Here is an 18,221-nt window from a genome sequence, read left to right on the forward strand (position 1 = left end):
CACTATAGCAATTGCTTCAATAAGAGCAGTCCTAGTTTCACTTAACAAGATATCATAAAAAACTACTCTTTTAATCTTATTTTTTTTTTTGTAATGAAACTCTTTTGAATAATTATATCATTAACCCACAACTTAATACTACTTTGTTTAAATCCATATCAATCCAATCCATATTATTTAACAAGGTCACAAACCAATTAATCCAATCCATATTCTTTGACAAGGTCACAAACCAATTACACTTTCGTACTCTTTCGAAGGAAGGAAATGTGGGCGTATGGTGGTTTCTCCACAAAATAAATGTCAAAAAATTACTCATCGGTTCCCAAGACTTGAAGATCCAAACAAGGAAGACAAACGTATAAGCTATGCGCGGGTCCATAAGCGCATTTTGAAGCTTCTCGGCCCTGGAGAAATCTCAATGAGGAACGGATCAAGGATTTCTACGGCACTACCACTGAGCGCGCGGGACGAAACAGGCGAATCATGGCGGCAGAAAAAGGAGAAATGGCTTATTGTGATGGGTATTGTACTGCACGCGGTTTACATGATGAGTATTTTCGACATATACTTCAAGAGTCCCATCGTCCATGGAATGGATCCTGTTACTCCTCGCATCGACCCTCCCGCCAAACGACTCGTGCTTTTCATTGGTACACAACCCTCCATCTTCACATATTTTTAAATTCTTTCTTTCTTCAACAGATCAGGAGAGGAGAGGAGAACTATTGTTTTGATGCATACATGATATATTAAAGCTATACTCTCGCAAAGAAACAAAATATAGTGGTGATAGCCTGTAAAAATCGTTCACGTGGTCATGAATAAACTTAATGTAGAGCGAAATCCCAACATAGGGATATGCCATTATACAGATAATCTTCGCATCGACCGTCCCGCAAATCGATCTGTGCTTTTCATTGGTACACGGCCCTTCATCTTCACATATTTTTAAATGCTTGTTTTCTTCAACAGATCAGTAGAGGAGAGGAGAACTATTTTTTAATGCGTACATGTTATGCTAAAGCTAAACTCTCACAAAATAAATAATTTATATTAGCCATAGCCTGTAAAAATAGTTCAAGTTGTCATGACTAAAATAATGTAAAATGAAATCCCTACATAAGGGCAATGCCATTATAAAAATACCATGTAACATTACATATACTCTCCTACTCAATGACTCACTCATGCTTTTCATTGGTAGGTAACCCTCCATCTTCACATATTTTTAGATGCTTGCTTAAGCAAGTGGTCACAAATAGAATTAATGTAAAACGGAATCCCAACACAGGGTTATGCCACTATAAAGATAGTATGTAACACCACGTATACCCTCCCACTAAATGACTCATGCTTTTCACTGGTACACAACGGAGGAGTATGCTATTATAAAGATAGTATGTAACATCGGATATACCCTCCCACTAAATGACTCATGCTTTTCATTGGTACATAACCCTCCATCTTCACATATTTTTAGATGCTTTTTTTCTTCGACAGATCAGTAGAGGAGAGGATAACTATTGTTTTGATGCATGCATGATATGTTAAAACTGCACTCTCACAGAAAGAAAAATATAGTGGTCATAGCCTCTAAAAATCGTTCAAGTGGTCAGAAGTGGAATTAATGTAGAACAAAACCCTAATGTAGGGGTATGCCACTATAGAGATACTCTATTACATCACATATACCCTGTGATATAACATAAATAACAACCAAAGTCAGAGACTGTCCACAAGTAATGACAAACTACCATGTTAGTACCATAGATCTGTCATTGTTGTAACAAATCTTAGCATGTCATGATCTACATCTAACTCTTTAGTTTTAGTACCAGATGTTGTTTTTTGTATGGAACACTACCTTTTGGTTGAATGGTGATTCGGGGTACTTGCCATGAGGACACCTCGTTTCAAATTTTGCGGAGGCCCATTACCGGCCAATACAAACACTAAGAATTTAAACATTCATAGCCAAGCCATATACTGAAGATTGATCACTTTGCTTGCTTGGCATCTTATGCTACCTTTGCATGAGTTCCTAATGGTGCCAAGTTGTTGTGGCAAATAAAACTTCTGACGGTGTATGTGTATTTACTATTTGGCATCATTTCCAACTACGAGTGAGTTCATGTGAAGTGTTGTTTTGAGATTATTTCGAACTTTCACTAGTTAAGACCTTAATTAGCTTTTAGTTAATTGTGTTTGATTAGCTGATTGTACGTGCAACACATGAATCGTTGAAATCAAAGCAAGAGTTGTTCCGTTTATGTGTACATGCCACAAAGGGTACATGACTTGAGTGGATCACTTGGTTACAATTGGTCAACCAAAAAAACTCGAAATATTGTCCAGAGAGATTGAAGAGTGTTCAAAGCTACTTTACGAGAAGTATGAAACACAAGTAGAAACAAGGTTGAACTGAGAAACATCATGTCTAAGGTTTTGGGGACAAGCAATGTTTTAGGGTTTTGACCCTAGGGAATAGAGTTTTAGTTACCCAAGGGCCTTGTCACTGTAAAATCTAGCAAGCCTAGTGCAAATCCTCACTAGGCAACCTATGTCTTATTGCAACGAACAGATTAGCCACCATTGTCACCTCAACGACCTCTCTCTTACTATTTTGTGGTTGGATGTTATCCCCACAAGGGAGGTTTTCCTAGCAAGACTTAGAGGTTAAATGACTAGGGTTTCAAGCCAAATGGCTTCCTAAGGAGCTTGCAGATAAATCACCTAGAATTGTATCAAATAAAGGAGGGTTCAAGGGTGACAAGAGTCTAATGGTTATGGAAGAAGGTATCAGCTAAGCCTTAGAGGCCAAGAGAGGACTTACAAATGTTCGAATACACTTTTCTATCAACCTTAATAAACTAAAGAAAAAGCTATTACAAGCGAGTGCTTTTGTGATATGCAAATTTGCAACATGCAATAGTATATAACAACAAAGAAATAACCTTCTAAAGGTTAGGACCAACAAAGGACTATATGCTATTAAATATGTAAGCAAGGGATAGGTCAAATTTAGGATTTGAATGGTTGAAGATGCATGCGACAACCATAAATATCTTGACGTCAACCCTATTTTTAGGATAAAACATGCAATTAATGGTAGATTTTGCCTTCTAAATTTTATTAAATGCAATTTCTACCAATAGGACAATAACACATAGATGTAAAATTACTATAAAATGTAGATTTAGACCAAATCCTAACCCTAGTTACCAAGAGATAAAGAGGAGAGAATTTTTAAAGGTGATCCCACAACTAGACTTGTGCCTCTATTCAATTGGGCAATGGAGTCAAATAAGGCGAGGTCAATGATGGAAGGGCTTGGAGAGAGAGGGTGGGAGTTTAATTCGCTTCTTAGAAACCCTAATGACTTCTTTCATAGGAGATTTAAAGTTAAAGGATGCATGAAAACAAGTTTCTTTGATGGATTTTTCAATGACGGATTTTGCATAATTGCATAGAAACAAGAGTTCAAGAAAGATATTACATTTTTTAATATGGCACAAGATAAAACCTAATTTCAGATGATAGCATGCAAAATGGAAGAATATAGCATTAAACTTACACAAATCAAGCAAGAATCACGTCATCAATCCATAAGATAGTCTCTCCATGCAAACATTTAACATATCCTCCCCAATAGAATTTGCACCATCATTTAGCAATTGCATCAAAGAGAAAAATATAAAAGAGCTTGGGTGCACTTACTCTAGAGAAGAGAGACGAGTGTATGTGATGATGATCTAATGAAAATGACTGTCTTTTATTTACACGTGGGCAATCAAGTCATTTTTCATTAATTTACAATGAGAAAGCCTTGAAAGTTTGCTTGAAGTGTTCAACTAGGCTAATAGGTCACAAGTCGACCTAAAGATAGCTTTACAAATGATAAATCATAATAAATATGTCAGAAATCCTCCACATATGTGGGAGGAAGGGCTTTCTAACATGACATCATTCTCCAAATGGGCATTTACATCAAGCAAGTGACAAAGTGGGTCCATGAGTGCTCCTGACTCTAAGGGACATCATCAAAGTGCATGGGTACATCTCCAAGTAACACCTCCTCCAGTATGACGTCACCGTCAAGAAGGCTTATGTCATCCTCTAGGGCATGCATGGGTGACGTGCCAGCCTGTTGAAGGCTCGAAAATCTTTGCCTACAACATTATAAGGGATACCACCTGGTCGGGAACTTAGAGGAGCTCCTTTTTCGTTGAAATGGTGGTTCCCACTGGTTAAACTAGGTCGAGTTACCTTCTCTCTATCTCCACTGGCTTAAAAGATGACTTTTCCCTACCAATAGAGAAGAGACATCAGATCATCCTTCTTGCTGATTAGGCAAGAAAGTGATCCTTAAGCTGATATGGGGCTCAGCCAAGCCACAACTAAAGTTTGTCCCTGTATGAGGGGACTTCTAGAATGCAAAAAAAAGAACTAAATGCAAAGTATAATCTAAGATGCATCTAATCCTAGACCTATCTTGATTGAAGGAAGGATTAGTCCTTCTCTCAATCAAGAGCAAGCTAAAAGGATGGGAAAAGAAACAAAAGTATGTTGAAATTGGAATAAGATAAGGGAAATAGTTCCAAGATCTAATTCTTGTTCGAGCAAATGTAAGCAAATAAATGCCTATTCAATAGTTAACAGTCATCCAATTGCAAACACCTCCAATTTCTAATAAAGCATATGCATGAGGACCAAAAGATTCATGCCATAATAATGAAATAGTTCAAATACATGATATGTAGAAAGCAAGACATCTATAAGATTAAACTGTTAGATAGCTAGCAGCTCAAAGAGATAAAGGTCTGTCCTTATACAAGTTCCAGTTTTGAATCTCATTTTTGATTAACCCTGCAAGATAGCTTGACCAGATTTCTAAAGGGGCATTTTAGTAAACAGTCAACAGTAGTGTTGAAAAGCCACATACATACTCATACACCATAAATGATATTTGAAAGTTGAAGCATTTATTTTTAATAACAGAGCAAGCAATAGTGTTATGCAATCAATTACTAAAATAAATATTATTATAAAGATGAATCAAGTTATAGAAAACAATAGAGAATTACAATAGTGCAAGTCCTCTGTTGTCTCTAAACTTGATTCCTTGCCTGCAAAGATGGATCGACTCTCACTACAATAGTGTAAATGAATCCCAAACTCCCTTCTTACAAACAGGTCATAAGCCCAAGCATTACTCTACCTCTCTTCCTCTTGGATTCCAATCTTTTATTCCTGTCGAGGAGATTGTATTTATACAGAGCTTAAGGTGAAATCGTGAAAATAACAACAACTCCATGTATCTCTCAACAACCGAGATAATAATAAAAGCAATTAAATTAGGTGTCTGCTTTTGTTGAATCACAGGGCAAATGTAGATCGCCTTTGTTTGAAAAAGTGCCCAGTTTAGCTTGTTGTTGAGTTCGATTTATTTTTTGTTGATAACCACTGAGCAGATTGCCTGACAAGATCACGCGCTTCATGGTATTAGCCTTCGTTTTTGCTTTTGCTTCTGTCTATTTTGATCTGGATCTCAACACGTGGTTGAGTGGTTGTTTGGAAGTCTCGGATCGAGCGGTTACTTCCTCTTTATCGACCCTGGATTTATCCCAGTTTCAACTTTCAGCTAAACAGGGCTTATTAATTCTATTCAGACGAAAATAGATTTGAAATCAAAACATAACAAACTTCCCACAAAACCAATGAAAACAAACTTTTCAATATTATAACGTCGGCCCCCATATGGAAGTGACAAGTGGCAAGAACCATATGGTATCAGAGAAAGGCTCATCGCAACTTTTAAAATGAGACAACATGAAAAACTTGCGATATTGGGTAGCTCCGATATGGAGTGGATGCGAAACCATAATGAATTCGTTTTAATAACTATATCAGATCCATTATATTAGAGCTTTGTTTCGGCGATGTGATATTGGAGGTTTCATTCAAAAGTTCCGATTAGACAGGCGGACACAAAATTCTTATTAATCAACATTAAAACACATATCAGATTCGGATATCAGAGATGGGAGTAAATCGGAGGTCGGAGATCTTGATATATCGAAAGTCGGAGGTCGAAGGTGAAGGTTATATCGCTATCGGAAAATTGATGGGATTGGCATATCGCAATATCGACGATCAAAGGGAATCGGAGGTCGGAGCGGGAGATGCATCGCAATTCGTTGGAGTAACATATCGGAATATCGACGGGATATGAAAATCAGAGTTTTAAAGATGTGACACAGTTGAAAACCTCCGATCGCCGATATTCTAAAGCAGAAGTAATGACGTGGAAGTGGGTCCTCCCGTCGACTATATTATACTATGGTCAGGTTTTTGGTTTTACGAAGTTCGAACCATTTGTTTTATTAAACCCTTCCAATAAACTACAACCACTTTAAATGAGGTCAAGAACTTGGATATCAAAACTTTTAAGAGGTGACCCAAAACAAAACTCCAATATGTGATTTCTCCGATAAACTATAGCCACTTTATCAAAAGACATATCTGCTTTATAAGCGAAAGCCACTATTTGGAAAATATAGCCACTAATAAATAATAATGAAGATCTTGGTCTTGGGGGCTATGTTTTATTCATTAATCTAAGATGTTTAGAAAAATTTATTTATAAAGTTTATTAACAAACAAACTTAATCAAACTTAGGCAAACTATAAAAATAATACAAATGTAAATAAAAGGCACATTAGACTTGAAATGAAGTAAATACACTCAAAGCTTACATGCAATGCAAAAAGGGTCCCCATAATTTTATTATATGGCTAAAATAAAAAATTAAATGGGAGTTTGTTGAGTACTACAACAATTGGCGACACACCGGGCGAAACAATTATCTTTGGGCAAATATCAAGGAAGTTTAAAGAAAAAGGAATAGAGATGAGATGCTAGGACTCAACTTTTCCTTTGAAAAATATCTATATAAAAATCATTTAGAATTCAATATATGCATAAAATCTCTTGTATTAGATATAAGAGTATAATCATATTTTAGACAGCTATGTATAGATGTTAGCTTGAACTAAAGAAAACAAAGTTTATGTATGAGTTCATCTTAAAGATATACTCGAATGTCATAGGTGGTGCCACTACTGCCAGGAGGCATTCATAGTCTCGACAGGGTCACCTTTTAACCCTTGGAAGTATCAGTATCTCATCCATTAGTTTATATTTTAGAGGAATAAGTAATAATTATTTTATTTCTTTTTAGTTACTTTGAAAGCCACTGTCCTGACTTGGTGACCAGATATTGAGAATGCCATACACCAGTACTAATAATAGCGAACATGCCGGCTCGTGATGAGACCTCCGGTCTTATAACCGTTTGGCTACAAGCCATTATCTAGCCTCGATAGAGTCACCTTTTAACCCTTGCAAGTATCAATACCCCATCCATTAGTTTATACTTTAGAGGAATAAGTAATAATTATTTCATTTCTTTTTAGTTACTTTGAAAGCCACTGTCCTGGCTTGGTGACCAGATATTGACAATGCCATACACCAGTACTAATAATAGCGAACATGCTGACTCGTGATGAGACCTCCTGTCTTATAACCGTTTGGCTACAAGCCATTATCCTGGCTTGGTAACTAGCTATGATAATGTCACCACTATCAGTGCCTATGATCATGGTAGGCTGGCTCTTGGTGAGACCCCCTATCTTTCAAGTCTTTTATTATTTTTGAATTACACTCTAAAAATATTTTATTAATGGATGGGGAGACAAATCCACTCCTTAAGAGATCAAGATGACAAGAAGAGTCATAAGATGCTAAACTTTTATTGATGAACTTTGTTGCTTTAGTAGCTAAATATGTTATAACTTATCATATGATAGAATTAACCCTTAAAGTGTTAAGTTTAAAGATCATTTAGTAGAATGATGATTAAGTAGTCAGAGATTATAGTGAAGTGAAAATCTGAAAGATAACATAATGATGTTTCTTTTAATAATCTTCCTTTTGGAATGAACTCTGTTGGATCACACAGATGGAAATATAGCCCAAGTATAAAACCAAAAGAAATGGTACTTCAACAAACAGAAAACACTCTAGTATATACATATGATTATGTGAAAATGAAATAAAAAGGAAAGCACCAAATGTTAGCAAATTAGCAGGGAAGCCAATTGGGAGAATGAGCTCTATGTAAATTTTCTACAAGATATAAAAAGTATGTCAAGATTAGAGCTTTTATCTTGTAAAGAAATTTGTTAATTGAGGTTTATTAAATGATAACTCATTGATGTGCATTTCTGGGGACTTTTTCCTTTTACAAATCCTGTTCTAGAAATTTAAATTGAAAGTCTTTAAATATTGTTTTGTTTTAAGAAAAAGATCATCAATTAGAATGAAAATCAGAAACAAGAAAGGGAAGAGGAAACTCCTTGACTATTCTTCCTAGCTGCTTTTACTAATCTCTTCAAACAAAATAAATCCTTAAACCAATGAAAACCTGCAAAACAGAGGAGACAAGGATAAGGGAATATAATTGGAAGAGAAAACAGAAGTAAGGAATTCAAGCAAAAAGAAAAAATGTAGAAAATAAAAGGATGAGAATGGGCATATGAAACTTACCACTGGAGAATTTTGTTTGATCTTACCTGAGAAAAATGTTTTTTCCAGCCAAAGTAACCTCTTCTTTTAATTGGAAGTAAAAACATGAAGAAGTGGCTTTGAATGTAATTTTTATTGGCCCAAAATCATAATTTATTCAATTTAAAATGCTAAGTAATGAATTATTAATCATATCCACTTCAAATTTCTATCGGAGGATCAAAGTGATAGAAATTTTGGTAGGTCTTGATTAAATATCATAGTCCTTGTGCATTCTTCAATGGTTCTATTCTTCCTTTCTGCTACTCCATTATGTTCGGGGTTGTAGGTGTTAGAAAATCAGAAAGGCATAATTTTTTTCTTATACTTGATAATTTCTTGTGATGATCTTAACTTCTTATTAAGTTTTATACATTTTCTTTTAGTTCATCAAGCAATTACCAAAGCAAAAGCACATAAAACTATGGACACCAGATATAGGAACTATGGCAAGGCAAAACCCCCCTTGAGGGGAAAACCTAGTCAAAATTCTCTTCCTTTCAATAGTATTCTTTGAGACTCTTCACCCTAGACAAAGACCAAACCTTCCCTCCACACCAAGTCAGCCCCCCCAGATCTTCGACCTCTCTTCCAACAACTTCGACTATGTAGCAACTTCCGGCATCAGGCAACTTCCGACATCAGGAAAACTTGGAAGACTTTGATCTCCCAAACTAGGGCATGAAACAAAGAGGGAGAGGCACCAAAATTTCGTTTTTCTTCTTCTCGTTAGACTCCACCCAACTCACACTTCCTTTGGCTTCCTTAGACCCAATTCACACTTTTCCGGCTTCCTTAGAGATATCGAACTTGCTTGAGATGAGATCCTCCAAATGAATTTGACTTGCTACTATTTATAAGCTTCAAGGGAGGTCGAATTGATGTCTTTAGGCCGACTTCATCTCTTTTAGGCCGACATGATGTGGAGGATACATAAATTATATTTGACTCCAATACTAAACCTTTTTACATGATTCAAAAGCCCAAGAAGGGTCTCTTTAAAAGTATAATGACTCTATTGACTCAGAATAAATCCTAGAAGTCCTCAATAAGGACTTCGACCTAAAACATGGTGACACAAGCTTTAATAAGTTACAATAATAATAATAAAAATTCTTTTCTTTATTCTTTTGACGAGTACATTATATGATGACTCAAATACATTAAACGAACACTGAACGTAGTCACATTTTCCAACACTCCCTCTTAACTAGGGAGGTATTCATCATATACAAGTACAAGGAAGATCTCAACTATATGAACCATGAAGAACTTTTAGGCACCGCAATGCCACAGACTAGATTCCTGACTAGGGCAATCTATCCGGATGGGATTAAGATGGACTCAAGCTTTCAACCTCTCTAGGTGCCATTAGGATTACTTGCTAACCATCAACCCAAAGGTCCAGGTGTTATCCAAAAACAAAGCTCTATAATCAACACCACCTTTTTCAACTTCGGGACCTAGACATCAACACAAAGTGCGGGCCAGATGTCCTGCCAGCATTGATTCACTCACAAAGCCTCAACACTCCTAGATCCAACAAATCAAGGATAACCAATCTCTCCCAGTCAAACTGATTGGTAACCAACATGCTATCAACACCTTCGAGAGATTTACCTGTACAAACACAACCCCAATCAATAATATACTTTCATATGTACATAATCAAATACAAACCTCCAGGGTCTTCTAGACAACTTGATGTTGCTTCTCAACTTTTCATAGTAGGACTATCAACCGAATCTCTGACAGAATATTCCTCAATCATACACTTTCCTATTTCTCATGCAGCAACATATCCTCCGAAATTCATTCTTTAATCAAAACCAAGCTATGCCCTCCCTCTCAACCAGGGAGCATCTCTTTATCCAGACTCCCTCTTAATCTTAGGGAGATCAACTTCTTCTTTTCGTCATCAGAGAATCTTTCGTGGCTTCCAACCATTTCATCAGAGTTATCATCATCCTCATCATGCTTATCACATCAACGAACATCTTCACCATATTGAAGATTGTGTACCTGCACAACTTAGATAGCAAGTACAACCAAAACTATAGAAGCATGAAGTTAGCCATATTAGAATTATAGAAGCATTTCAACCTTACATATATCAGATACCCAAACTTAAACAAGAAACACATATTCTTCAACATCTTGCTAGGGACTTTGTCATAAACCCTAGAATACTTCATAACAACTTTTATTCCATCTAGGGTTTCAATGTTTCTTTCAAGGGTATGACATACCCTACTATAACATATAACAAACCCTAGAGACAATTCAAACAAATATAGATCTACAAGGCATCTAACAATTTTCCGAATTCATATGTTAGATTTTCCACTAGGGTTTCATACAAATCCTAGATTTCATACAAGAGAATCAGTCAAAACCAATCACAACTTAGTTATTAACATGACCCACTTCCACTAGGGTTAGTTGCAAACCCTAGATTTTTCAAACAAGCATCAATCCCAACTAAAAACTCAGATTTCAACAATCTTACACAAATCTCAAATTATCATATTGTCATCATTCATCAGACATTTTCACTTCTACTAAGGTTTAACTCCAAAACCCTAGAATTTCACAAATACTATCATCCTAGAAAGACAAACTTTGACTAGAGCTTAGTTCCAAACCCTAGGATTCATGGCCACTGATAAACAGGTCAGCTCATACATCTAGGACTTCATCATCATGCGTAGGCTTTTCATATCATGTGTTAGTTAATCCCAACTTCACTAAGATCAGTAAGAGTTAGGCATACAACAAACTTGATTAGACTAGGGTTTGATCAGACAAACACACACATACCAACGAAATCATTTCTAAGACATTATAAGGGTCTTGCTTGCACATTCCACCGAACCCTAATGAGTTAGGGTTTCAGTGTAGGAACATAGTAAACCCAAGATTACCAAAACTTTCAAAGGTTCAGGATTTTAGACTTTATCATTCAACCCTAACAAGTTAGGTTTTCTTGACCATACCAAAATCCTGAACATGACATCATCAACAAAAATTTCAAATAACATTTCTCAATAATCCTAAGCAGTTTTAGGGTTTTAGACATTAACATTAGCATATCCTTAGGTTAGAGTTTTCCAGATAAGCTGTCTAGGGTTCTATAGAATGAGTTAAGAGTAGGAGTGGGGTAGATTTATCAAGTGATGAATCTTCCAAAATAAGAATCAATATGATTCACTATAGCTAGTCACAACAATGTTAGTAATAGATTGTCAAATGAAAAAACATTCATTATAAAGAAATTAATGTTTCAAAGCATACCTTTGTTCCTTGACAAACCTTGTCTTGCGAGGTCCTCTTTCATACTCCTTGAGAATATAGCAAATGTTTTCCCAATCAAGACAATAGTGTTAAAATTGGCAACTAGGGCCAAACTCCATGTGGGTCATCTTATTCATGGCTAATAATATTTTTATTAGATTCCTCTTGTTGAGAGGTGTAGGATTGATTTAAAGATCATCCGATTCCGATAAGTATTTATGGAGATCTGAATTTATTTTGATTATGGAATAATTATCAAGCCGACCAACAACTCATGTAGGCTCAGAAGTCCAACAGTCGCATCTATTCAATCATCAACATTTGTATATAAATACAGGAGGTCTTTTCCTCATTTGGACACACTCATCTCATCACATCTCTCTCTCTCTCCTGCGCAGAAAAGAGGCTCTTCTCCTACTGCGCAGAAAGAGACTCTTCTCTCACACGTGTGGAAGGAAGGACATAGATTTAGGGCTGCAACTGCAGATCGGAAGTTTGACCAACGTTGACCATCAAACTCTCTCTCAGAACTGTGCTGTAGGTGGAACTGACTCTCCTCAGAAGGCCACATTTTTTGGTGAAGGAATCAAGCCGATCCGACGGTCGGTTTGCAAGATATTGTCTGCCCTAGTTGAGGGCTGATCTAGGGTTTGCTGCTGCTGATGTAAATCAAATTTATGTACTATTTCTCTCTGCTGAATTATTGAAGATAAAAGAAGATTTGACTAAAGGGTTCCCCATATTGAGGTTTGTCCTTGGCTAGCCGCCACATCTTGTGTCTCTTGTCTTGGCTTGTTTTCTGTCATTTAATGTTCTATCTGCACTTTACTTAATGTACATGTGATTGCTAATATGTGGATAATAATAAGAAAAAGAAGTAAACTGCTCTAAGCATAGAACATACCATAAGTTAACATGGTATCAGAGCTGAGGTGAAGACAAAGCCCGAGCAAGAGCAAGAGCAATCACTGAAGAGAAGATTGGCAAGGCTATCCTTCAAGAACTATGGGGTCCTCAACACTCTTCCTTGCCGAAGACAAGCTTCGTGAGAAAGCTGACTATCACGGATGGAAGTTGTCTCTCGATCTAACCTTAGAAGATCAAGGAGTGTTGGACCATGTGAGAGGCAATATTGTTGAGCCTCTATCAAATGCACCCGCTGTTGCCAGGAACAAATGGAAAACTGGCGAAGTCAAAACAAAGAAGATCATATGGGACTCTATCGACAAGCGCTTGGTGGCCTACATCTCTGACCTGAACACCTCCAAGGAATTCTACGATAGACTGGTGAGTTTATTTAAATTTAATGATGCAAATCAAGTCTTGTTTCTTAGAAATAAGCATAAGGAAATTAAGAAGGGCAAAGATGAAAGTATGCAAGCATACTTCTTAAGAATCACCTAGTTCAGGAACGATCTCCTATCTATTGGGGAGATTATTATTGATAGGGAAATGGCTCTCACGACTCTTGGAGGATTACCATCCGAATAGTATGTGTTCAGGACTACTCTTCTCAACAATAACGTAATTCCTGGTTTCGAGGAATTAATGGCAAGATGCATTCAAGAAGAAACAAGGATACAAGAGAAAGAAATGCCAATGCCTAAAGGTCCTCCTGCTGCCTTTTCTTCTCATGCTATAAAAAAGAAATAATTCCGGGACCAAATCAAAAGGAAAGGCTGGACCTAAGGGTGGAAAAAAAGGACGATGTTACATTTGCGATAAAGGAGGTCACTATGCAAGGGAGTGCCTTGATAGAAGGGACTCACACCGGGACGATGATCAAAATCCCTCTCATGGCAATCAAAGGAATGACAAATTTAATAACAGAGGTAAAAGGGGTGTTGGAAATCAAGGAAGAGGACAATCATTCAAGAAGGCTAGAAATTCCAGGTATGAATCTAACACTGTCGATAATAAGCAGGATGAATATTATCTACCAGCTACTCTATCTACTTGCTCCTTCAGACTCGTTGGGAATTTGGCTTATTGATAGTGGTGCCTCAAGGCACTTCACTGGTTACAAAGAAGCTCTCTATAATCTGATAGAGAAAGAAACTAACTTGGAAATTGTCCTTTAAATTGAATCAAGGTAATACGATCCACTTACAGGATGTATTATATGTACCTGACCTCAAAAAGACCTTGGTGTCCATCTCAGCAATGGATGACAAAGGCTACAAGGTCAGTGATGGCAAGGTACGTATATGGAAAAACAATGTTAAAGATGCCTTCACTCTTGGGTTTCGAGTTGATTCGTTATATCAGGTCGGAGGAAGTCTGCTAGGTGTCATGTCTTGTGACACATCTCAAGCCTTGATTGAGAATCAAACCGAAAAGAAGATCAAGATCATAAGGACTGATAATGGAACTGAATATGAATCTAACGAGTTTCATGACTTTTGTAAAGAGGCTGGCATTAAGAGGGAGACTGCTGCACCATATACTCCTGAACAAAATGGTGTGGCGGAAAGGAAGAATCGTACGATTGTGGATGCTGTCCGTGTCATGCTCCATGACCAAAGACTTCCGAAGTTTCTATGGGCCGAAGCTGCAAACACTGCCATATATGTACAAAACTGATGCCCTCATCAAGCATTGGGTTCCAAGACTCCTGAAGAAATGTTCACCGGTAAGAAACCTGACGTATCTCATTTTAGAATTTTTGGAAGCCCTGTATATTTTCATGTGCCGAAAGAGAAAAGGAATAAATTGGGTGCATCTGGAAAGAAAGGAATCTTCGTGGGCTATGGTGAAAATACTAAGGGCTATAGAATCTATGTAGCCGGTCAAAGGGAAGTCGTGATTAGTCATGATGTCACCTTTGACGAAGATATGGCTCTCAGCAAGGTGGACAATCTTCCTACTTTGAGGAGCTCTCAAGAAGCTGACACCAGGGAACCGAAAGAAAAAGATGATGTAACAATGCCTGATGTGGATGAACCCATGGATCCTATTGATCCACCCGAGCCTTCCTCTTCTAGGAAGAGGCCCTCTTGGCTTAAGGGGCTACTCGATGATGCCGAAGGACACACTGCACCCCTAGGAACCTTCCGTGAAAGTAAGAAACCTAACAGGTATTAGGGATACCTGACCATCATGAGCACGATCATACAAAATGAGCCTTCATCATTCTCAGATGTCGTCAAGCATCAAGTATGGAAGGATGCTATGACCGAAGAATATGAGTCTATTATGAAGAATGATGTCTGGGAAGTAGTTACCAGACCCCAGGACAAGATAATTGTCGCTTCTAAATGGCTTTACAAGATAAAGCATGTAGCAGATGGAAGTACGGAAAAGTATAAGGCTCGTTTTGTCGCTCGTGGCTTCTCCCAGAAGGAAGGTATAGACTATGACGAGATATTTGCACCTGTTGCCAGATATACCACCATTCGCTCAATCATAGCCCTTGTGGCTTCACAAGGATGGAACCTACATCAGATGGATGTCAAGACCGTGTTCTTGCATGGTTCGATCAAAGAAGAGGTCTATGTGGAGCAACCCGAAGGATTTGAGATGTATGATCGAAAATCTCATGTATGCAGGTTGAAGAAGGCTCTCTATGGGCTGAAGCAAGCACCCCGAGCATGGTATGAAAGAATCGATAGCTACTTGATGAAGTTGGGATTCACTAGGAGTGAAGCTGACCCTAACCTTTACTTTAAGGTTGAAGATGACAAACCTCTCATACTGGTGTTGTATGTGGATGACCTCTTTTTAATAGGTGCAGACCCTCTCATTTACAAATGTAAGAGGGAGTTGGCTTCTGAATTTGAAATGAAGGACCTAGGATTAATGCACTATTTCCTAGGACTTGAAGTGTGGCAAAAGCCAGGGGAAATTTTCCTATCTCAAGGAAAATATGTGGTGAAGATATTGGAAAGATTCAGTATGGTGGATTGCAAGTCTGTAACTACCCTGATGGAGCTTGACTTCAAGAAGTTAAGCGGTAGTGCTGCTGGACCTGTTTTACGAAATGCCACCGAGTATCGGCAACTCGTCGGAGCATTAATGTTCTTAGTGAACTCTCGTCCAGATATATGCTTTGCAGTCAACACATTAAGTCAACATATGGTTGAACCTCACCACATACATTGGATTGGTGCCAAGAATCTGTTAAGATATCTTCGTGGCACAATTACATATGGGTTAAGATACACTGCCGGAGATGTGAGACTACTTGGATACATTGATGCTGATTGGGCAGGCAGTGTGGTGGATCGTAAGAGAACTTCCGGGTGTTGTTTCTCCTTGGGATTTGCTTCGATATCCTGGATGAGCAGGAAGCAGAAGTCGGTGGCTTTGAGCACCGCCGAGGCAGAGTATATTGCTGCTAGCATGGCCTCTTGTGAGGCAGTCTGGTTGCGAAAGCTCTTCAGTGAGTTGTTTGGATTTACATTGGATACCACTGTGATCCTATGTGACAACCAGAGTGGGATTCGTTTGTCAAATAATCCCGTATTTCATGATTGCTCCAAGCATATCGATATCAGGTACCACTATATTCGAGATATGGTGCAACGAGGAGCAATAAGTCTCCAACATATCGGTATAGATGAACAGGTCGTCGACATTTTGACAAAGCCCCTAGGGAAGGTCAAATTCCCGACTTTCCGAGAACGACTTGGTGTTGTTCAAAGACCCTCTGATGAGGGTCTTATATGATGTATTGAGCTCTGGGAGCTCCGGGGGGGGAGGGGGCAGGGTACTTCTTGGAACGACATATGACTATAGGGTGACTCACCATCCCCTGGTGGTGTACGTGTACAGGGTAAAAGAATCAAAACTTTCCCTGTGACACCCCGTGGTGACTATGTAGCAGGATGATTAGTTCTCCTGTGAGGTTTGGATGATGTGTTCTCCATGACGGTTATGCAGCAGGTTGATTAGTTCTCCTGTGAGGTCTGGATGATGTGTTCTCCATGACGATTATGTAGCAGGATGATTAGTTCTCCTGTGAGGTCTGGATGATGTGTTCTCTATGACGATTGTGTAGCAGGATGATTAGTTCTCCTGTGAAGCTTGGATGATGTGTTCTCCATGGCGATTGTGGATAGGATGATTTGCTCTCCTGTGGACAAAATGATTCGCTCTCCTGTGGACAAGATGATTCGCTCTCTTGTGGGACAGGATGATTCGCTCTCCTGTGGGCAAGATTGATTAGTTCTCATGTCGTGGCATCCTACCCATGCAGTCTAAGACTCATGGGAAGGACCTCTCAGGCAGAATAAAGTAGAGCAGAGCAGGGGTCAAGCTGTACAGGGCAGTGCATTTGATGGATGAATAGTAGCGACCGACAGACAAATTGCAGATGGAGTTCTCCCTAGTTGAGAGGGAGTGTTAAAATTGGCAACTAGGACCAAACTCCATGTGGGTCATCTTATTCATGGCTGATAATATTTTTATTAGATTCTTCTCGTCGAGAGGTGTAGGATTAATCTAAAGATCATCCGATTCCGATAAGTATTTATGGAGATATGAATTTATTTTGATTATGGAATAATTATCAAGTCGACCAGCAACTCATGTAGGCTCGGAAGCCCAAAAGTCACATATATTCAATCATCAACATTTGTATATAAATACATGAGGTCTTTTCCTCATTTGGACACACTCATCTCATCACATCTCTCTTTCTCTCTTGCGCAAAAAAGAGCCTCTTCTCCTACTGCGCTGAAAGAGACTCTTCTCTCACAAGTGTGGAAGGAAGGACGCAGATTTAGGACTTCCGAAGATTGACTTACGTTCGAGATATCATCAAATCCACGTTCAAGAGAAAGATGTGCTGAAGACAACATTCTGATGCCACTATGGACACTTTGAGTTCTTGGTCATGCCATTTGGTCTAACCAATGCCCCCCCTTCCCACATTCCAATCTTGCATGAATAATATCTTCAACAAGCAGTTGACGGAATTCTTACTAGTATTTTTTGACGACCTTCTAATATACAACATGTTGAAATTTGGGCAGCATCGGGATGAATTTCCTCATCGTACCCTAAAGAGGATTTATGTTGAATTATTATTGTGAAAGGGAAATAATATTATTATTATCTTGACAAAAAATTGGGAAAGAAATTAATTGAAAAATATTTAAAGGAAAATTGAATTTGAGTTTTCCTTTCAATGCTCAAGTCAGCGTCACAAGCAAAGGCCCTCCATTGATTTGTATAAATAAATGATCTCTATGACTTATTTGGATTACCACATCATTGAGAACGATGGTTTCTGTGATTCGCTTTATTGGTTCGTTGACTCTGTTGGTTTGTAGATATCATATCTGTAGATCGTATT

General features: G+C 38.1%; 1 protein-coding gene across 2 annotated transcripts in view; it reads left to right on the forward strand.

Annotated features, from left to right (window-relative positions):
• The first annotated feature begins 243 nt into the window (after positions 1–243).
• LOC149207043 (sulfatase and phosphatidylinositolglycan class N domain-containing protein) overlaps positions 244–18,221 on the forward strand; it is a 412,661-nt gene continuing 394,683 nt past the window's right edge. The window contains exon 1 of one of the 2 annotated variants that reach the window (XM_089395653.1): positions 244–653. In XM_089395653.1, coding sequence (XP_089251779.1) covers positions 278–653 — 376 coding nt within the window. In that variant the 5' untranslated portion in view covers positions 244–277. The remainder of the gene's footprint in view (positions 654–18,221) is intronic. The other variant, XM_089395652.1, reaches the window with a different exon arrangement.

The sequence above is a fragment of the Pinus tabuliformis genome, chromosome 1_2, assembly GCF_031772625.1.
Source record: "Pinus tabuliformis cultivar Carrire ecotype Pingquan chromosome 1_2, CPIR1, whole genome shotgun sequence".
Classification (NCBI taxonomy): Eukaryota; Viridiplantae; Streptophyta; class Pinopsida; order Pinales; family Pinaceae; genus Pinus; species Pinus tabuliformis.